General features: G+C 41.1%; 1 protein-coding gene across 1 annotated transcript; it reads right to left on the minus strand.

Moving 5' to 3' along the window:
* Nucleotides 1-7,268: 7,268 nt before the first annotated feature.
* OR11L1 (olfactory receptor family 11 subfamily L member 1) lies at nucleotides 7,269-8,207 on the minus strand (the record flags this gene model as incomplete). Its single annotated transcript, XM_081346037.1, has 1 exon — nucleotides 7,269-8,207. One exon carries the CDS (start codon nucleotides 8,205-8,207, stop codon nucleotides 7,269-7,271), a length of 939 nt encoding a protein of 312 aa, XP_081202163.1.
* Nucleotides 8,208-23,179: the final 14,972 nt, after the last annotated feature.

Below are 23,179 nucleotides of genomic sequence, written 5' to 3' on the forward strand. Positions count from 1 at the left end.
GCAACTGGGAAGACCATAGCCTTGACTATACGCACTTTTGTTGACAGGGTGATGTCTTTGCTTTTTAGTGTGCTGTCTAGATTTGCCATGGCTTTCCTCCCAAGGAGCAAGCGTCTTTTAATTTCTTGGCTACAGTCCCCATCTGCAGTGATCTTGGAGCCCAGGAAAATAAAATCTGTCACTACCTCCATTTCTTCCCCATCTATTTGCCAGGAATTGAGAGGGCCAGATGCCATGATCTTGGTTTTCTTAATGTTAAGTTTCAACCCAAGTTTTGCACTCTCCTTCTTCACCTGCAACAAGAGGCTCTTTAGTTCTTCTTCACTTTCTGCCATTAGAGTGGTATCATCTGCGTATCTTAGGTTGTTGATATTTCTTCCGGCAATCTTAATTCCAACTTTTGATTCATCTAGCCCTGCCTTTCTCATGATGTGCTCTGCATATAAGTTAAATAGGCAGGGCGACAGTATACAGCCTTGCCGGACTCCTTTCCCAATTTTGAACCAATCAGTGGTTCCGTGTCCAGTTCTCACTGTTGCTTCTTGACCCGCATATAGGTTTCTCAAGAGACAAATAAGATGGTCTGGTACTCCCATCTCTTTAAGAACTTGCCACAGTTTGTTATGATCCACACAATCAAAGGCTTTAGCATAGTCAATGAAGCAGAAGTAGATGTTTTTCTGGAACTCTCTAGCTTTCTCCATGATCCAGCGTATGTTGGCAATTTGATCTCTAGTTCCTCTGCCTCTTCGAAATCCTGCCTGTACTTCTGGTAGTTCTAGATCCACATACTGCTGAAGTCTAGCTTGTAGGATTTTAAGCATGACTTTGCTAGCATGAGAAATGAGTGCAATGGTGCGATAGTTTGAACATTCTTTGGCATTGCCTTTTTTTGGAATTGGAATGTAAACTGATCTTTTCCAATCCTGTGGCCACTGTTGAGTTTTCCAAATTTGCTGGCAAATTGAGTGTAGCACTTTTACTGCATTGTCTTTTAAGATTTTGAATAGCTCAGCTGGAATACTGTCACCTCCACTAGCTTTGTTGTTGCTCAGCTTTTCTAAGGCCCACTTCACTTCACATTCTAGGATGTCTGGCTCGAGGTCAGTGACCACCTCATTGTGATTATCAGGGACGTTAAGCTCATTCTTGTATAGTTCTTCTGTGTAATTTTGCCACCTCTTCTTAATCTCTTCTGCCTCTGTTAGGTCCCTGCCATTTTGGTCCTTTATCATGCCCATTTTTGCATTAAACGTTCCCTTCATCTCTCCAATTTTCTTGAAAAGATCTCTGGTCCTCCCTATTCTATTGTTTTCTTCTATTTCTTTGCACTGTTCATTTAAGAAGGCATTCTTATCTCTTCTAGCTATTCTCTGGAATTCTGCATTCAATTGGGCGTATCTTTCTTTTTCTCCCTTGCCTTTCGCTTCCCTCCTTTCCTCAGCTATTTGCAAACCTTCCTCAGACAGCCATTTTGCTTTCTTGCATTTCTTTTTCTTTGGGATGGTTTTGGTTGCTACCTGTTGTACAATGTCGCGAACCTCTGTCCATAGTTCTTCAGGCACTCTGTCTATCAGATCTAATTCCTTAAATCTATTTGTCACCTCTACTGTATATTCGACAGGGATATGATTTAATTCATACCTGAGTGGCCTAGTGCTTTTCCCTACTTTCTTCAGTTTAAGCCTAAACTTTGCAAGGAGAAGCTCATGGTCTGAGCCACAGTCAGCTCCTGGTCTTGTTTTTACTGACTGTATAGAGCTTCTCCATCTTTGGCTGCAGAGCATATAGTCAATCTGATTTCTGTGTTGACCGTCTGGTGATGTCCATGTGTAGAGCCGTCTCTTGGGTTGTTGGAAAAGAGTGTTTGCTATGACCATCGTATTCTCTTGACAAAATTCTATCAGCCTGTGCCCTGCTTCATTTTGTACTCCAAGGCCAAACTTGCCTGTTATTCCAGTTATCTTTTGGCTTCCTACTTTAGCATTCCAATCCCCCATGATGATAAGGACATCGTTTTTTGGTGTTAGTTCTATAAGGTGCTGTAGGGCTTCATAGAACCGGTCAATTTCATCCTCTTCAGCACTGGTGGTTGGGGCATAGACTTGGACTACTGTGATATTGAATGGTTTGCCTTGGATTCGAACTGAGATCATTCTGTCATTTTGAGGATTGTATCCCAGTATTGCTTTTCCTACTCTTTTGTTGACTATGAAGGCTACTCCATTTCTTCTGAGGGATTCTTGCCCGCAGTAGTATACCTGATGGTCATCTGAATTAAATTCACCCATTCCTGTCCATTTTAGTTCACTGATGCCTAAGATGTCGATGTTTAGTCTTGTCATCTCTTGTTTGACCACGTCCAGCTTTCCTTGATTCATGGATCTTACATTCCAGGTTCCTATGGAGAAAAAATCTTTACAGCATCGGACTTTCCTTTCACCACCAGACACATCCACAGCTGAGCGTCCTTTCGGCTTTGGCCCAGTCGCTTCATTCTTTCTGGCGCTACTAGTACTAGCCCTCTGCTCTTCCCCAGTAGCATATTGGACGCCTTCCGACCTGAGGGGCTCATCTTCCAGCGTCATATTGTTTTGCCTTTTGGTACTGTCCATAGGGTTTTCATGGCAAAGATACTGGAGTGGGTTGCCATTTCCTTCTCCAGTGGATCACGTTTTGTCAGAACTCTCTGCTATGACCTTTCCGTCTTGGGTGGCCCTGCACGGCATAGCTCATAGCTTCATTGAATTACGCAAGCCCCTTCGCCACGACAAGGCAGTAATCCATGAAGGGGTGGAACTTTTACTTTTTAATTTAAATCTGTTTCCTCAATTCTCCTATTATATCCATTATATAGTTCAATATATTTGCTATAGCTACTTTATAAGCAACAAAATCCATTAAACATTCAAAGATATAATAAAAGTATGCATGTATAGCTATATGCCTAATTTTGTTTAGCAACATATTCTGATTTATTTACATATAAACACTGAAATTTTACCCAATTTATTCTAACACTAGCTGAATTCTTGCACCTTGTTCTGTATATAAGAATAAAAGTGGCACCCTTTCCTAGATTCATTCAGTTATAATGCCTTGTTATATAATAGCTATAAAAAGGGCTTTTTTCTCACAGAACGCTCAGAACGGAGTTCCGGCACCTTTTCTGGATGGAACCTTGTAGGGTAGGCAAGGTGGGTTGTATGACATGTGTGAGTTCTGGCACCTTTTTCTTTTACAAAAGAAGCACTGGCTATAAAACAAACAAGTTAAATTAATTAACTTTCAATTAATAGTTTAATACCTCAGGTGGAAACCAAAGTTTCTTCTTAGGAACCTTTGACTGGAAGATCATGTACTGATTTTGATATTTCGCTTACTTTAACAATGCAGCTTGGTAATCTGCCCTCATAACTAGGATCATGTAGCTTCTTGTTGAGTGGTTCAGTGTTACTTTAAAAAAAATCAATAAGTGACATACATGGAATTTGATTAGTACCAAATGCTATGTAAAACTATATCTGTATCTGTAGCTATCTACATATTAGTTGGATTTCAGTGACAATATAAATTACCCTGATAAACAATTTTTGTGTGGCTTTAACCCCACTTTGCTGATATGAAGTAGAAACTTTATTATATCCTTCAGAGTTCAATTATGGGATTTCTTTTCCATTTTGTTTTATCAATTTACCCTGATGCTAAGTTATTGTAGGTTGTTGCCATAGTCAATCTTTGAACCCAGAAAATGCCTAGTTTCCAGCATATTGGTGGAGCAGTGGGCTAATGCCTCCTTAAGTAACACCAGCTGCCTGCAATTAGTGCAGGTTCGCATCCCACCAGGCTCAAGGTTGACTCAGCCTTCCATCCTTCCGAGGTAGGTAAAATGAGGACCCAGATTGTTGGGGGCAATTAAGCTGACTTTGTAATAATGCCGCTTGGGGTGTGTGTGAAAGCCCTAATAAGCAGGCATATACATAGAATGAAGGCTACTGCTAAGCTTGTAAGCCGCCCTGAGTCTTCGGAGAAGGGCGGGATATAAATGGAATCAAAATAAATAAATAAATAAATATCTCCATAGAAATAAAATTACATAATCATATAACCAAAGGTCCATTTTAGTCTCATTTTGAGAGCTTGTGACTGGAGCTTCCTAAGAAGTTTTAAAAAAATAAAGACAATGGAAAGTCATACAATATACCGTATATACTTGAGTATAAGCCGAATTTTTCAGCCCACTTTTTGGGCTGAAAAATTCCACTTCGGCTTATACTCCAGTCAACAAAAAAACTTACCGAGGACTTGTGCGCGGCCGAGGCTTTGGTGCTTCCGGGATCGCGCGCACCTCTCCCAAGCCATCGCCATCCAGAGACCTGCCGAAGTTTGGGGAGGTTTGGGGAGGTGCGTGCGCACCTCCCCAAACCTCCCCAAACGTCGGCAGGTCTCCGTTCCTCCTGCTGACGTTTGGGGAGGTTTGGGCGCCTCCCCAAACCTCCCCAAACGTCGGCAGGTCTCCGTTCCTCCGCGCAGACCTGCCGACGTTTGGGGAGGTTTGGGCGCCTCCCCAAACCTCCCCAAACGTCGGCAGGTCTCCGTTCCTCCTGCCGACGTTTGGGGAGGTTTGGGCGCCTCCCCAAACCTCCCCAAACGTCGGCAGGTCTCCGTTCCTCCGCGCAGACCTGTCGACGTTTGGGGAGGTTTGGGCGCCTCCCCAAACCACCCCAAACGTCGGCAGGTCTCCGTTCCTCCTGCCGACGTTTGGGGAGGTTTGGGCGCCTCCCCAAACGTCGGCAGGTCTCCGTTCCTCCGCGCAGACCTGCCGACGTTTGGGGAGGTTTGGGCGCCTCCCCAAACCTCCCCAAACGTCGGCAGGAGGAACGGAGACCTGCCGACGTTTGGGGAGGTTTGGGGAGGCGCCCAAACCTCCCCAAACTTCGGCAGGAGGAACGGAGATCTGCCGACGTTTGGGGAGGTTTGGGGAGGCGCCCAAACCTCCCCAAACGTCGGCAGGTCTGCGCGGAGGAACGGAGACCTGCCGACGTTTGGGGAGGTTTGGGGAGGCGCCCAAACCTCCCCAAACATCGGCAGGAGGAACGGAGACCTGCCGACATTTGGGGAGGTTTGGGGAGGCGCCCAAACCTCCCCAAACGTCGGCAGGAGGAACGGAGACCTGCCAACGTTTGGGGAGGTTTGGGGAGGCGCCCAAACCTCCCCAAACGTCGGCAGGTCTGCGCGGAGGAACGGAGACCTGCCAATGTTTGGGGAGGTTTGGGGAGGCGCCCTAACCTCCCCAATTGTCGGCAGGAGGAACGGAGACCTGCCGACGTTTGGGGAGGTTTGGGGAGGCGCCCAAACCTCCCCAAACGTCGGCAGGTCTGCGCGGAGGAACGGAGACCTGCCGACGTTTGGGGAGGTTTGGGGAGGCGCCCAAACCTCCCCAAACGTCGGCAGGAGGAACGGAGACCTGCCGACGTTTGGGGAGGTTTGGGGAGGCGCCCAAACCTCCCCAAACGTCGGCAGGTCTGCGCGGAGGAACGGAGACCTGCCGACGTTTGGGGAGGTTTGGGGAGGCGCCCAAACCTCCCCAAACGTCGGCAGGAGGAACAGAGACCTGCCGACGTTTTGGGAGGTTTGGGGAGGCGCCCAAACCTCCCCAAACGTCGGCAGGTCTGCGCGGAGGAACGGAGACCTGCCGACGTTTGGGGAGGTTTGGGGAGGCGCCCAAACCTCCCCAAACGTCGGCAGGAGGAACGGAGACCTGCCGACGTTTGGGGAGGTTTGGGGAGGCGCCCAAACCTCCCCAAACGTCGGCAGGTCTGTGCGGAGGAACGGAGACCTGCCGACGTTTGGGGAGGTTTGGGGAGGCACCCAAACCTCCCCAAATGTCGGCAGGTCTCCGTTCCTCTGCGCCCTGCCTACCTGCTTCTTTCCGCAGCGGAAAGAAGCAGGCAGGCAGGGCGCGGAGGTCCGGAGACCTGCCGACGTTTGGGGAGGTTTGGGGAGGTGCGCGCGCACCTCCCCAAACCTCCCCAAACTTCGGCAGGTCTCCGGACGGCGGCGGCTTGGGAGAGGTGTTCGCGATCCTGGAAGCACCGAAGCCTCGGCCGCGCGCAAGTCCTCGGTAAGCTCCGGGCGGTCACTTGCTTCGCGTCTCCTGAGGGAAGGGGGGGCGACTGGAGCGGGCGTGTTTCCTCGCCTGCTGGGCGCTGCGATTTGCCCGGGGAACGCGCGGGCCCCGAATGGCAGCGTGGAGCGAGGAAGCAGACAGCCAGGGCTTCCCCGAGAGCCGCGGCCACACAGGGTATTCCTGTGTATTCACGCTTGCAAAATGGCGGATCGAGCCTCTGCTGGCGGCAGAGGCTTGCAGAACGGCGGATCGGCTTATACTCGAGTCAATAACTTTTTTCAGTTTTTGGGGGTGAAATTGGGGGTCTCGGCTTATACTCGAGTCAGCTTATACTCAAGTATATACGGTACTTATTCCATGCAAATATAATTCTGAAGATTATTCTATACTTCATAATAAGAAAAGTTCATTGAAGCTTATAATATGGAATTCATGGTTACAGGCAGGCAGATTATAGGTAGGCCTCAATTTATTACCACAATTCAGCCCCAAATTTCTATTGCTAAGTGAAACAGTTGTTACGTGAATTTTGTCACATTTTATGACCTTTCTTGCCATAGTTGTTAAGTGAATCAGTGCAGTTGATAAGTTAGAAACATGGTTGTTAAGGGAATCTGGCTTCCCTTTTGACTTTGCTTATAAGGAAGTCACAAATGGTGATCACATGTCTCTTGGACACTGCAACCGTCACAAATATAAAGCAGTTGCCAAGTCTCTGAATTTTGATCACATGACCTCACATAAGTGTGAAAAAGGATCATATTTTTTACAATGCCTTTATAATTTTGAGTGGTCACTAAATGAACTGTTGTAAATTGAAGACTACCTGTGCACATTACATCAAAGACAATCCTCCATTATTTACATGAGAAGGAGCAGATAAGACAATCATATTTTAACTATAGTTAGGAACATAATTGAGATCATTCCATCAAACTCATGTTACAATTGTATATTTGAACATATCTGATTTGATTTTGGAATTGAGGTTTGAAAATGTTGCTATAGCAACTACATACGCCAGTACATTAGAAATTATACATATAGTAAGCTTATGAAATTTCAGTTTACTGATTTTTGAAACAAGTGCAATGTAAAAATAAGAGTAAATTAAAATGTGCAACCATATTTCATTGCTTTACAAGCAACATTGGGCATGCATCTTCTGAATTAGTTTCTGAAAGGCTCCTCTGAAATCATTATTCTTCAGACTGTAAATTACAGGATTCAGAAGGGGTGTTATGACAGTGTAGAAAATAGATATCACCTTATTCAGCTCTGAGGAAAAGTTAATATTGGGGCGAACGTACATTGAGATCATAGTGCCAAAATATATTATCACCACAGCCAAGTGGGAACCACAGGTGGAATAGGCCTTTTTCCTTCCAGAAGCAGAGGGGATTTTTAGAATAGTAAAAATGATGAAGGCATAAGACACCAAGGTAAGCAAGAAACATGTAAAAAGGACCAACAAAGAGAGCACAAATATAGTAATCTCCGTGACTGAATTATCAGAACAAGAGAGCTTCAGCAAAGGTGGGATATCACAAAAGAAATGATTGATTTGATTGGATCTGCAGAAAGATAATTTGGAGATCAACAAAGATGGCAAAAGTCCAGTGATGAGACCAATCACCCAAGACCCAATTGCCAGTCGACTGCAGGACTGACTGTTCATGGTTACTGTGTAATGCAATGGATCACAGATGGCCAGGAATCTGTCATATGCCATCACAGATAAAAGAAAGCATTCTGTTGCCCCCAGGAAGACAAAAAAATAGAGCTGGGTTATGCATCCATTGTAAGAGATGGTGTTGGTCTCCCAGAGAAGACTGCTGAGCATTTTAGGCACAATTGTGCTGGTATACCAAATCTCTAGGAAAGAAAGATTTTGGAGAAAAGCATACATAGGAGAGTGAAGACATGGCTCCAACTTGACCACTGCAATGATAATCACATTCCCTGTGACAGTTAATATATATATAAGTAAGAATAGAGCAAAAAGGGTGATCTCCCACTTTGAAAAGATCTGAAACCCTAGAAGCTGGAATTCAGATATGTTGCTGTGATTCTTCATTTGCTGCAATGTTCTTAGGTTCTCTTGCAGGTGTAACTCAATTGTAATAGATTACTTCAATGAAGAGTGAGGAGACCTATGTCTAATAGCATCTCCAGGTTACCATTCTTTATTTCTCAAATTTAAGAAACACCATGAGATGATCAATGCTTATCATGACCTGAAATATTAAAAACAAGAAGCAAATATTCCTTGCTTGTCTCCAAGAGAAATGATGGGGAAATCCACAATGGTCTTGTCAATTTCAACCTTATTTCTTTGTCTAGGCTAAGGGGGAATTTCAAATGTTTCCTTTAAAATGCTTGAAACTCAGGAACAAGAGGCAATTGCTTGCTTAAATAGGAGAATGGAGCATCACAAATTAAACTAAAGCTTCTCTGTTGATTTAGTTACAGTACAGCTGGATCTTAATTGTGATCAAAATGTGCTGACAGTGTTTGAACCCAAAAATTCCGAGCTGTTTTCAAAGGTCTAGTGCAAAATTCTAGTGTGAATATACTGAAAGAGACAGAGAATATATGAAAGAGACAGACAGGCAGAAAAAAATATGATAGCAGCTGTACATAAAATTATAGGTTTTAAAAATAACAATGATGAATCAAGTTATTATACTTGTACCAGAGCAAATACCATTCTTTGGTTATGTTTGTTTATTTTTTGAAATGAAATTATTAAATGAATTGTTATTGTTCTCTAGGTTTTAGAAGATTTAATACTGTTTCCAACAGTGGCCAACTATAATATATCTAGGGAGTTTACAAATAGGATATATAACTCTGATTTTTCTTTTCTCCAATACCTGCTTTTCAGATATGGAGTATCTTTGGATTTGGATAGTCCATTTAGCTCTCATACGTAGTCAATCAATTCATTTAAACCTTCCTTGAAATGACCTAATTTAACAACCATTGCATATTCTGAGATATATTATTGGATATTATTTCTGGGCTATGTACTGTGGAGTTCAATGTCCTAACTGATAACTTGGATGAGGACATCAATGCTTATTCAATCCATAAGTGGGATAATAATCTGACTAAATTAAAGTAAAATAATAAAAAGCTAGACAATCTAAGCATTGATGGAAATCAGGTTGATATTCAATACAAATAAATATAAATTTTATATTTAAATAAAATACAAGAATTAGAAATGATATTAGTTATTCACAGAATTATCTATGAGCAGCTTGCACATTATGTTGAATACATTGTATGAAATTATATTTTTGATAAATTGCAATTGGGGTAGTTATTTTGATGAGAAGTTGTTTTATTCCATCTATGTTGTGGTTATTAAAAATTTTCATGGAGCTCAATACAGAATTAAAATAATTCTTTTATTAGTTTTATATGAATGGATCGTGATTATACCTGGGAAATCTCAGAATAAACTTCCCTTCAGTATGTGCTGTGATCAGGATCATAAGCTTATCTATAAATATCCAAAGAAAAATAAGCAGTAACAGTTAATCAACAACAAACTAAACTGACACTTTAGTCCATAAATTCAAATATTATTTAAGAACTGATAAATTAAATAAGTAGTGTTCATTTAAAAGGACAGAGAAAACAATAAACCTATAATCACCCTTGTTTTATTTCATTTCAAAGGCCAATAATAAATTGCAACTCATTTGAAAACAGTACCTTTCATTTAAACATTCAGAGCTATACAGAAAATGAAGTGGGGCTTCCTCAGGATCCTATGTTTCTGATTAAAGAAACACAAGGACTATGATTATCAAGCCTTGGACATCATCCCCGAGAGGGAATTCTTTAAGGGCCCAGAGAAAAAAAAAATACGACTCATCTGTTGGGTGTTAATAAAGAAGATCCTGTATCCCAAAGCATGCAAGAAAGGAAAAGCTTTGAAGAAAAGTATTGACACTAGATATAGTAGAAAGTAGAGCTGTTTTTTTGGGCAGGGAGGGGAATAGAGAATATTAGGCTCAAAGTAATTTCATCACCATTTGCTTCAGGAAAGAAAATTAAGGGCAATTGGTATGTCTCTATATACCTTGAAGCACACACACAGAGAGAGACACACAGAGAGAGGGAGAGAGGGAGGGAGAGAGGGAGGGGGAGGGATATTTGGCAGAGACTCTGATGATACTTTCAAATTAATTATAGTTTTCCAAATTAATTATAGTGATAGTTTTACAAATTAAGGACATGGGTAGAAACGTATTTTGGGCAATCTGGAATTGTATTGGTATTGCCTGCCTTAAAATAGGTGGGAGTGTACTCTCTTTTCAAAAAGACATCCTTGTTAGACAAATTTCATCCAGTCTCCAGCCTTTCCTTTTGGGGGGAGTTTGTTGAGAGGGTGATTGGCACACAGCTTTAGGGACCTTGGATTAAGCAGGTTAATTCTGGCTGGGGTATAGCACTGATACAGGATTGATTGCATTAGCTGATTACTTTCAGAAGTCCCAGGACAAGGGTGGTGCAACTGTACTGATTCTCTCTGCACTTTCAGTATCATTGACCACAGCATTCAACTTCAGAGATTAGGAGTGAGACACTATTTTGTGGTGGTTCTTCTCCTTCCTCTGTAGCCAGTTACAGTCAATGTTGGTGAGCAAGGAGAGGTCCTTTGAAAGGGGTGCAGACAATCCATATCCTATAGGATCCTCTGGAGATGCACCTTGACCACCTTCTCAGCCACTTTCCCCCCAAAAAAGGGAGGTAGCAGAATGGACAAACAATATCCATAATAGTGGGATCCAGTGCCAGCCTCTTGAAGTGAGACTGCACCAGTTCTCCTTGAATGGCATTAGGAATACTTTTCTTTCAAGGATATATTAACCATTTACTGGAACTTATTTACATGTTACATCTAACAATTCTGGAAGCTTAGAGCTCCTTCTTAGATATATTTAACTCACATGTTTTTATTCTTACTTTTGATAAATAAGGAAAGTGGGCAGGAGGGAAATCTTTACACAGTTGTAAAAAATCCCTCAAGATTATTTAGGTTAACACTGGCTTATCAATAAAGTTTTCAGAACCCCCTTTCCATCTTAGAGTTATGCACATACAGTCAAGATCAAGTCCTGAAGTCTCACTATCATGTAAGCCACAGGTATCAAGCTCGCATGACAGGTCATGATGTATCATGACTTTTTCCCATTGCCAGCATTGGGGTGGGCATGGAGTTTGACACCCCTGATGTAAGCAGATTTGGGGCAGATTTTAATAAGAACCCCTAATATAGAGCTTGGAGCTTCAGCACAAGCTTGAGCACAGTGCTCTGCAAAATGGTCAGCTCCCAACAGCTAAAGGGAGAGCATCTTGCTTGGTATAATAGAATAACAGAGTTGGGAGGGACCTTGAAGATCTTGTACTCAGCCTTCTGGTCAAGCAAGAGAGCCTACACCATTTCAGGCAAATGTTGTCCGATTTCTTGTTAAAATCATCCAGTGATGGTCCACCCACAAGTACTGTAGGGAACCCTTCCCACTATATTTCTGTTATATATGTCAACTAAAATTATTAGTAAAGTTTACCTATTGGTGTGTTCATTGTCTTTAGATCCTCAAAGAATCAATTGTCTAGCACCTGTCCACTGCCTGACACTTGGCAAAACAGGATTATGGAGCATCTACAATACACAAGCTAAGAAAAGTCTCAACCAAAGAGTTGAAAGCAAATGGTCCGTCATCATTCCCAGTTGATGCAAAGTAATATTTTACCTTTGAACACAAAGTACTACCCAGCCATGGTACACATTTGAATTAAATAGAAGGGGTGAATAAAATAATGTGTCTAAATCCATGAATGCTACCTAATGTTATTACTACCAAATCTGCATTATATTGATAATAGGAGTTGTTATGTTTGCAGAATATAGTCAAATAAGACAAAATGGCAGCCATGAAGGGTGAACTAAGTTCCACATGTTCTTTTTTAGCTGATTTCAATGCACATAAAACTGAGTAGAAGTTTAGTTGCACTTGCTATCATCTTCTTTTTTTAAAACCATATTCTGTGGACACCCCTGGAAAGAAAGAAAGATTGTAATGGTTAGAAGTGGCTTTGCATCTAAGAATTTTAAGATAAATAAAACAACTTCTGTATGGAAGCCTCTGAATGATGAATTTTAGTATATAAATAGAGGGAAAATGTAATAGTAGATCCAATAAGATCAAGGTTTCTAGTTGGCCAATATTGTATATTAAAAAAAATATATGCTGAAACATCCATATCAAGATTGTGAGTACCTATTGTTAATTTTCAGTTGTCATCATTTATATCCCCAACATTTTTCACATATTTCTGCCCCCTTCTTAAAATAGATGCCAGTAATGAAACTAATGGACATGAACTACTGTGTATTTATTAATTCATTTCATTTTTTAATAATGTTAAAAAAATTATAATAGAAACAGAATATCCAGAAGACGGCAGCAAACAATGAAAAAAATGGTCTTGGATACAGGTGAAACTCGAAAAATTAGAATATCACGCAAAAGTTCATTTATTTCAGGAATGCAACTTAAAAGGGGAAACTAATATATGAGATAGACTCATTACATGCAAAGCAAGATAGTTCAAGCCGTGATTTGTCATAATTGTGATGATTATGGCGTACAGCTCATGAAAACCCCAAATCCACAATCTCAGAAAATTAGAATATTACATGCAATCAATAAAACAAGGAGTGTACATAGAACAATATCGGACCTCTGAAAAGTATAAGCATGCATATGTACTCAGTACTTGGTTTGGGCCCCTTTTGCAGCAATTACTGCCTCAATGTGGCGTGGCATGGAAGCTATGAGCCTGTGGCACTGCTGAGGTGTTATGGAAGACCAGGATGCTTCAATAGCGGCCTTCAGCTCTTCTGCATTGTTCGGTCTCATGTCTCTCATCTTTCTCTTGGCTATGACCCATAGATTCTCTATGGGGTTCAGGTCAGGCAAGTTTGCTGGCCAATCAAGCACAGTAATCCCATGGTAATTGAACCAGGTTTTGGTGCTTTTGGCAGTGTGGGCAGGTGCCAAGTCCTGCTGGAAAATGAAGTCAGTATCCCCATAAAGCTCGTCTGCAGAAGGAAGCAACAAGTGCTCCAAAATCTCCTGGTAGATGGCTGCATTGACCCTGGACTTAATGAAGCACAGTGGACCAACACCAGCAGATGACATGGCTCCCCAAATCAACACAGACTGTGGAAACTTCACACTAGACTTCAAGCATCTTGCAGTGTGTGCCTCTCCATTCTTCCTCCAGACTCTGGGTCCTTCGTTTCCAAATGAGATGCAAAAGTTTCTCTCATCAGAAAAGAGGACTTTGTACCACTGAGCAACAGACCAGGTCTGTTTTTCTTTAGCCCAGGTAAGATGCTTCTGACGTTGTTTGTTGTTCAGGAGCGGCTTGACAAGAGGAATACAACATTTGAAGCCCATGTCCAGGATCCGTCTCTGTGTGGTGGCTCTTGATGCACTGACTTCAGCCTCAGTCCACTCCTTGTGAAAGTCCCCAACACTTTTGAATGGCCTTTTCCTGACAATCCTCTCCAGGCTGTGGTCATCCCTGCTGCTTGTGCACCTTTTTCTTCCACACTTTTCCCTTCCACATAACTTTCTATTAATGTGCTTTGATACAGCACTTTGGGAACATCCAACTTCTTTTGCAATTACCTTTTGAGGCTTTCCCTCCTTATGGAGGGTGTCAATGATGGTTTTCTGCACAACTGTCAGGTCAGCAGTCTTCCCCATGATTGTGATTCCTACTGAACCAGACTGAGAGATCATTTAAAGGCTCAGGAACCCTTTGCAGGTGTTATGGCTTAATTAGCTGATTAGAGTGGGACACTTTGAGCCTAGAATATTGCACCTTTTCACAATATTCTAATTATCTGAGATTGTGGATTTGGGGTTTTCATGAGCTGTAAACCATAATCATCACAATTATGACAAATCAGGGCTTGAACTATCTTGCTTTGCAGGTAATGAGTCTATCTCATATATTAGTTTCCCCTTTTAAGTTGCATTACTGAAATAAATGAACTTTTGCACGATATTCTAATTTTTCGAGTTTCACCTGTATATCAGCTTGTAGGCTATCACAACTTCTCAGTGGGTTTTATATTGACCCAGCCATTCAGCTAATAATCTATTCAGGAAATGAATCTACAGTAAGACATCTTCATGAATATCTTGAATAATGTTTGTTAAATGCAACAATGGTTTCTGGGAGCTTCTGTAAGGCCTACAAGTCTGAAAATCAATCAATATGATTTTCTCCCAAATGACAGAGGTGTATTTTGTTGCAACTGCTTAGCAGCTCAGAAAATAAGAATGTTTTGAAAAATGCACAATCTGCTCTTTGAGTTTTTATCCTAAAGACTTATGGTGTATATTATTTTAAATTAACTACAATTCTTTTTGGTCCATATTATTATCATATCACACCTCATTGCTTAGATGAGCTGACATATTTCAAGCTTGGCTGCCATAGGAATCTACTTCACAATTTCTCTTTCTTTCTTTTCTTAGTTCTTTACACACCTGCACGGTGTTATTCTGAGAAATCCCAGTTGTCATAGTCTGTCTGTCTAATCACACATGTGCTTGTGAGAGCACTTGGTGCATGCACAAGTACACGCACACACACACACACACACACACAAACCATTTGCTTGAAATAAGAATCAGAAATTGGCTATCAATTGCCATGTGCTGAGTGTTTCTGATAAGAACTCTTGCCTTTTTGTTTTGATATTATAAATTCATTCATAAGGATTTTAATAAGACACAATAATTCCCCTATCAAAAAAAAAGATATGGGGAAAAAAGGACATAGAGATTTTTTGAAGTAGGAGGTACAGATAATTTTCAGATTTCATAAAAAATGTCTTTTTCCTTCTGCTCACAAATTCTGCATGTACAGTATATTGCCCTAATAGCTAATATGTTAATGCAAATTCATTTGAATTTATTCAGTTCAATTTGTCCAGTGTTGTTTGATTCAATGTTTCAGTTCTGAGCATAATAGAAAGAAAATATAATCTAGATTTCACAGAAGAAGAAAATAAGGAAGGTAGGGAGGCAGGCAACTAGATATCTTATTAAGAATCTTTTTTAAAAAATTCTCCTAAACAAATCTTTTAAAGGGATCTATTTGGAGAAATAATCAAAGTGTTCTATGGATTGGGAAACTTTTAACAGGTGGACTGTTGCAGAAATATAAAAACAACTTCAAGATTCTAACATGGTCAAATGTGTTGGGGATATTTTTGTTTTTAGATTTTTTTTTATTTAACTCTTTTCTGATCCTTTATTTTCCAGGAATGTTTTCACCTAATTATATATTTTGGTTTCTATCTAGAGAGAAGAAAACAATCAATAAAAGTAACACAATGAATATCACTAACAAAACTGCTCCATCAGAATTTATTCTCCTGGCATTTTCAGATCTTTCTGAATGGCATTTCTTCCTCTCTGGATTCATGATCTTCACTTACTTCTTCACAGTGATGGGAAATGCTCTGATCGTCTTTCTTGTCTTTTCTGAACCAATTCTCCAAACCCCTATGTATGTCTTCCTCAGCAATCTTTCTGTCCTGGACATTTGCCTGAACACAACCACCATTCCTCAGTTGATAGTGAACTTGATCTCAGGAAGAAGTGTTATTGCTTATGAAAGGTGCAAAATACAACTCTTTTTCTATGTTTTATTTGTCGGGAGTGAATTTCTCTTGTTGGGAGTGATGGCTTATGATCGCTATGTTGCCATCTGCAATCCTCTACACTATATTATGGTCATGAGTCAAAAATTATGTAGCCAGCTATTATCTGCTATTTGGTTAATAAGCTCACTCAATTCCGCTATACACACAGTTTTCACATTCAGTCTGCCCCTTTGCAGGGGCAATAAAATCAATTACTTTTATTGTGATATCTCTCCTATCTTAGCTATCTCATGTGGGAACATTTCCAGAAGCACTAATGCAATACTGGCCACCAGCCCCATAATGGGCTTGGCACCAGCAATGTGCATCATAATTTCCTATATTTGCATTATCTCAAGGATTTTGAAAATGAATTCTTCAGCTGCTATGAGGAAAGCCATCTCTACCTGTGCATCACATTTCATTGTTGTTTTGCTCTACTGTGGCAGCTGCCTTTTTTCATATATTAGACCTACATCCAGCTATTCATTAAACAGGGATAGCATTGTTGCCCTTGTTAACAATATGATTTCCCCTATATTAAATCCTCTGATCTATACTCTCAGGAACAAGGATGTAAAAGAAGCTCTGCAAAATTTTATGAGGAAGAAATTATTCTCCTGCAAGACCTAATGTTTTGGGAGATACTAAGAGAACTGAAGATCCTATGCACTCACAGAATACAAAAAGAGGACTTGATTGTCTATGGAAGTTCTCAATCATCCAGGTCATGGTTGTCCCAAAGATGCCTTTCCAAAGGAAACTGGACTTTCTTGAAGAAAGACAAGCCATTTGCCTTTTGAAAAGCACCTTTGGGACAAAGGATTTCAACTCAGTAAAATGGTAGTTTTGTTCAGCCTGTGATATGTGTCTGTAATGCAATCATTATTTGATTTTGTATTCTATTTTCCCTCATTTCATCTATCAAGTTTGTAAGGGGACCCAGCTTTCATAATGTCTCAGACCACTCCAGCCCATTAGAGATGTCTAGGAAGAGATGCTTAAGATCTAAAAGTACATTTTTTAAAAAATGCTTTTTTCAAGGCAAATTTTTCTGTCCTAATGGTAGGGGAAGGAATGACTGTATTTTATTCTTTCTGTAGAATGCAATCTGAAAAAAAAGAGCTTAAGCGTATCAATCTTCAAATCTGGAGAAACCAGAGTAGAGACACCAAAAGGAATAGTGAGGGAGTTTCTTGCTTTTTATTTCTATATTTAACATATCTAGGGTCTATTAGGATAAAATAAAATGCAAAGACAACCACAAAATAAATAAATTTCTACAATCAATTTTATATGTTTGGAAAATTTACTGTCTAGACTAAATCCTCATTGCAGTTAAAATTTCAACAAATTCTATTCTTCAATAAAATCTGAGAATGATCATTTTTTAATAAATCTGAAATGTGTAATTTGGGAGACAACTAACTAAAAGAAATATAACCCTAAATATATCTCAACTCATGTGTGAAAAGGCATTTTGTGATGGCATAATTTTGTTCAATGTAATATAACTTTACAAAGCTTCAAAGGGTTGATTCAAATTCAGGGGAACTATTAAATAAAATCAAATGCCTTTGAATCACTTCTAAGAGGTTCAAAATGTTTTGGTACTCCTCCTACATTTGGGACAATGCAAAGTATATTTTTAATTTGTAAATTAAAACAAAAATAAAGAGAAATCAAGAACCTCAAGCATCACATAAAGTGTCATGCCTTAAAGAAGAAATCAGCCATGCCAACAAGCCTGCTACCCCCAAAATGGAAGTAATCAGAGAATGGTAAAATTCTCAATTTTTAGTAAGCTTACTTCTATTTTTTAAACTTTTAGGGGTTTTTTTTACTTCTAAGATTAACATGCATCTAATATTAATATGCATTCAGCATTAATTTATCATAGTCTCTAGGATATCTTTTCTAGACAATGTGAATGTTTCTGTGCTATTCTTTCTTCACATCTTCTTGATTTGCTTTATAAGTGGCTTTGGGGAATAGTTGAAATAGTTCAAATATTTAATAACTTGAAAAATTGTTGCTATGATTCCTTTCAGAAAAATACCCTCTAACGGGTCTGTTATGTTCACATTTTTATCCCCTTCTGTCAAAGGTTGGGAAGGGGGAAAATAAAGCTACAAGTCTTTTGATATTTCTCTTTTATAATTTATGATGCTGAGCTTGTCAATCAGAAGGTCGGCAGTTTGGCGGGTCGAATCCTGAGTGCCGCATAACAGAGTGAGCGCCTGTTACTCGTCCCAGCTTCTGCCAACCTAGCAGTTTGAAAGCACGTAAAAATGCAAGTAGAAAAATAGGGACCACTACAGTGGGAAGGTAACAGCATTCCGTGTGCCTTTGCCATCTAGTCATGCCGGCCACATGACCATGGAGACGTCCTCGGACAAGCGCTGGCTCTTCAGCTTTGAAACAGAGATGAGCACCGGCCCCTAGAGTCGGAACAACTAGCACGCATGTGCGGGGGAACCTTTACCTCTTATTTCATCAAATCAAATATTAAATGAAATAACACTTTTAAATTTCAAATGATTATGATTCAATTCATTTCTAGCCATTTTTAAAAATCAAATTGAAATGGGATCTTGATAGATTCACATATCTTTTAGACCTGTATAACTTTAAAATTGCAGTGGAATAGATCTGCAACAATGGTTTGGAAATTATATTGTTTCAGGTTGATGATTTCTGTTCTTTGTTAATCTAAAGGAAAATTTGTGCTCTCACTTATTTAGACTGGGTTTGAAACTCAATTAGAAATAAACTAAATTTCATGTTTTTGAGAAAAGTGTTTTAAAAATATAGTTGGAAAATTCAAGATGAAGAGTTTTAGTTATCTGGGCATTTTACTTATGCATGCTCTGTTCTGGCAATACCATTACAATGTGATGGTTCTGAAATCAAAAGCAAAACTATGCAGCCTTACTTTAATATTTTTATTTAAAGGAAGAATGTTTGTCACCACAGAAATCCAATTTTTAATGCAAACAGTTGCATTTGAAATTTTATTTAGAACTCCAATTTGAATTCTAATAGCAACTCAATTGCAAATGTAATTGTAAGTGAAATTTTAAAAATCTTTAAGTATTCCAAGTTGTGTTCCAAACACTGTTGTTCTCATGGAAACCAACTTGGCTAAGTATATTAAAAATGGAGTTAAATAATATTAAACTTTTGTTTCAAATGTATAGGTCCTGCCTCAACTAATACTCCCAAGAAAGCAGAACTCTTGAAACTGGCATTGTTTCAATGGAAACTTTTATTGAGAGACAGTGAAAGTAGAAAGGTTAGGCAAGATATAAATAATTCCCACATGAAACATTACATTAAACCCCTTTCTTCAAAAACCCTCTCAGGTACCCAACTGCCCAGTCAAAATCCATTTCAGCCAATACAAAATCCATTTCAGTGAAGTTGTTATGGGAACTGGCAGTTGAAGGAGTGATAAAACTCTGTTCCCAAGTGTTGCATCCTCTTTATTCCCCACTTTCACATCAAAGAGATACATCAAAGGTTGAAAGAACAAAGCAAAAGAAACACACCCCAGAGCCCACCTCCCCCCTCCCAATAGAAGAAAATCCTCCCCCCTCCCAACAGAATGTATTATCTCAGGTTTTAGCAGAGTGTAATGAAATATTGGGTGGATTTGCCTTAATGCCTTGGAGAGCTCCAACTCCATTGTGACTGGTTTATAATTCATTTGATTGGGAAGGGTCCCATAAATTTTGGGCCTAACTTTTTGGAGGGTTAAAGGGATTGCAGGAAACTGCTAGACAGGTATATTCTGTCCCCAACGTGGAATGGTTAAGGTTCTATTCTTTCTAGTGGCCACTTGAAAAGGGGCGAACCCGGTGCTAGAGTGCACAGCATTATTATAAGCCACTTAGGCAAACAGCAGAAGGTCAGTACAATTGTCTTGTTGATAGTTGATGAAGCATCATAGGTACTGTTCCAGGTGTGAAGTTGTTATGGAAACTGGCAGTTAAAGGAGTGATAAAACTTTGTTCCCAGGCACTGCATCCTCTTCTCAGTGGATCAGAGATAAGGCAGGTGGCACCAGGCACATTCCTCCTCAATTTCACACCCAAAGAGATACATCAAAGGTTGAAAGAACAAAGGAAAAGAAACACATCCCACATCCCTAACCCTCCCCCCTCCCAACAGAAGAAAAGCCTCCCCCCTCCTAACAGAATGGCAGCATCCCAAAAATAATTTGAGGAGCCTGACAATATGTTTTCAAAAACAAAGTAGGATTGTCATGTGAACTATCAGATGATTATTATGTAGATATACAGTTTAAACAGATGACCCAAAAGATTAATCAGATTTATATATAAACAAAAATTATTTGTATTCTAGTGGTCTTTCATCAGCATTTTATTGTATTATGCAAAGTTTATGAGATAGCTGAGTACAGAAATTAACAGTGAAAGCCAAAGCTTTGGGTTTACTTCTGAATTTTTGAATAAATTACAAGCACACTGTTTCAGGTTACTGTACTCCTTATTAGTTTACATTTAAGAAAATAGAAAATAGACTTTTCAAAAAGCAGATTAAATGTGTTGCCATCAAATATGCCCATGATGGCAAACCTATGTCATGTGTGTCACAGGCAGCACACAGAGCTATCTCTGTGGGCATGTGCACCATTGCCATAGACAGAGGGATGCAGGGCCTGGCTCCTCCCCTCCTCCTCTCCATACATGCAGAGTCTGGGAACAGCTGCAAGAGCTGGAGGGGAGAGGAGGAACCTATAAAAGGAGCAGGTATTGTCAGGAGAGTGAGTGAGATGCCTTTGGAAGCAACCAGTGGTGGGTTTCAAATCATTTAACAACCAGTTCTCTGCCTCGCCTTCCCTCCTCTTAGTCAGACTGGGCTGTTCAGGGGGTTGGCTAGGGTGGGTGCAGGAGGGTGGGGGTCATCAGGTCCAAGCTGGGAAAAGGCAATGGGGTCTGGCTAGGTGGGCGGGAGGGCCGGGATGCCTCCGTGGAGGAAAGCCACCCCCCCATTGGCCCGAGCCTCTCATTCACACTGTGGTCATGTAGGATTACATAGAAGGATCACCAGGCAGAGGGCTGGGGGGGCAGCCAGCAGGGCAGAATCAGAGCTGCCGTCTCCCTTCCACAGTGCAGTCCCATTGGTGTGGGCGGAGATGGCCCCGGGATGGCCAGAAAGGAGCCCACACCTGGTGCAGGCCCTGTCTACATGGTGGCTCTGATGGGTGCAGCAACTGCTGCTCTGAGCCCCTTGACCGGCCCACCACACAGGGAAAAGGGAGGTGGTGGCAGTGATCCCTGCATCACCAAGCCTGGCTGGCAGCAGATCTAGAAGCAAAGTGTCATCCATCCTCATGCTGGGGGGGAGGTGGCAGTGGTGGGGGAAGGCAGAATCTGGCATGTGCCCACCCTTTGCCACTGCTACTTCACATCATCCTGCATGCACCTCTGGGACATGTGTGTGGGATGTTGTGGGGAGGGGTGGGCATGCACCACAGCTCACCTTCACCCCCCACTACCTTCACCAGCATAAGGATGTGTGGTGCTTCACTTCTAGATCTGCTGCTGGCCAGGCTTGGCAATGCAGGGATCACCACTGCCACCTCCTGCTTCCCTGTATGGCTGGTCAAGGGGCTCAGAGCAGCAGGAGGAGCAGCAGCCACCATGTACACATGGCATGCACCAGGTGAGGGCTCCTTTCCCACTGTCCCAGGGCCGTCTCCACTCACACCAATGGGGCTGCCATGATGCAAGACAGCCAGCAGGCTATGGCTGCTGAGAGATGCCAACGGCCCCCATGGGCTCACTGGCCTCTGTGTGTGGGGGCTGAAGGTGTCAGGCAGCAGCTGCTCTGGCCCCTGCCTTGCCTTGCCTTGCCCCCTGGCAATTGGCACACCCACCATGCCTCACCTCACCTCACCCCACAGGATGAGCCCTCAGCCCATTCCCTCAACTCCCAGAAACCCCCTGGATCTCCCCCAACCCTGCCCAGCTCCCACAGGCATCCCTCCCCATGAGCATCATAGAGGTAGCCACACCCACTTCAGCTACACACACCCAGTCGGCCATGACCACCACAACCATGCCCAAGCAGTTGTCCATGCCCACTCAGCACCTGGCGAAAAATAAATGGGTTTTGGGTTGCAGTTTGGGCACTCGGTCTTTAAAAGTTTTTGCATCACTTAAATATACTACACAATAAATTTAAAATGATTTCCATTTCTCAAATTTGTTGTCCCTGAAATGGTATTGTCAGGCCAAACCTAAGAATGATGTAGCACAATCCAGCCTAAGTTCAGTTCTTTATTTGCATACACCAGACAGACAGAATCTTGGCAGGCTAAGTGCATACTACCCTAATCTAATGGATATACCTTGGGCAACTTTAGGGAGTGACTATCCTAAATATCTTTCTTTTCCCATGATCAAGTTTTAGACTGCACTCTCTCTTATCTTCTCGCCTTCCTTGGAATGTGATTCATCCTTCCTGAGAATCCTGTGCATTACTGTGGTCCATCGCATCATCTTCTTCATGGATACTTTCCATTCTCCACTCCTTTTAATAGCTCCTAAATCTCCTTTGGCCAATAAGGGTGATGATGACGATGACGACAATAACAACAAAAAAATAACAATAACAATGATAATGATAATACAGCTTCCCACTCTTTAGAATTGAAGAATAACTCTAGAGTAACCACCCAGGTCAATATTTCCTGACTTAAACAGTGTAGCGAAATTCTTAATCTTTCCAAGCAATAAGAAAAAAAAGGGAGGATACTGTGTTTATCTTCCTTTCTGTAGGAACTAGGGAATAGAATTATAATGTCTTTTCAGTTCTCTTTGTTGCTATGGAAAATCCAACCATCCCATTCATTATTAAACTATGCAAGGAAAACATGTAATATAATTGTTTGCTGCTAAGAGTCACTGATTTGAGATGGGTGATTATTCAAATTGAATAAGTAAAATGAATAAATAAAATATATGTTCACACTTAATCTTCCATTTTCACCCCCCCAAAGAAATTTGATAGGATAAGCCACTAAATAGCATGGATAAAGATCCTTATTGGTCTGGCAGTTAAAGATCCTAGAATATAAACCAGGAGACTTTGAATTCTAGTTCTGTGTTAGATTTGAAAGCCAAGTTGGGTGATTTTTGAATCAGTCACTCTCTTTAAACCCTTGAAGGAAGGTATTGTCAAGAAGCTTCTAAAGCTGTTGCCAAGAAAATGGTGGGAATTTCTTTTTTTGTCATGATCAGGAAACAGTACAGCAAGTCATATTA

Source organism: Vipera berus, assembly GCF_964194415.1.
Source record: "Vipera berus genome assembly, chromosome: Z".
In the NCBI taxonomy this organism is placed as follows: Eukaryota; Metazoa; Chordata; class Lepidosauria; order Squamata; family Viperidae; genus Vipera; species Vipera berus.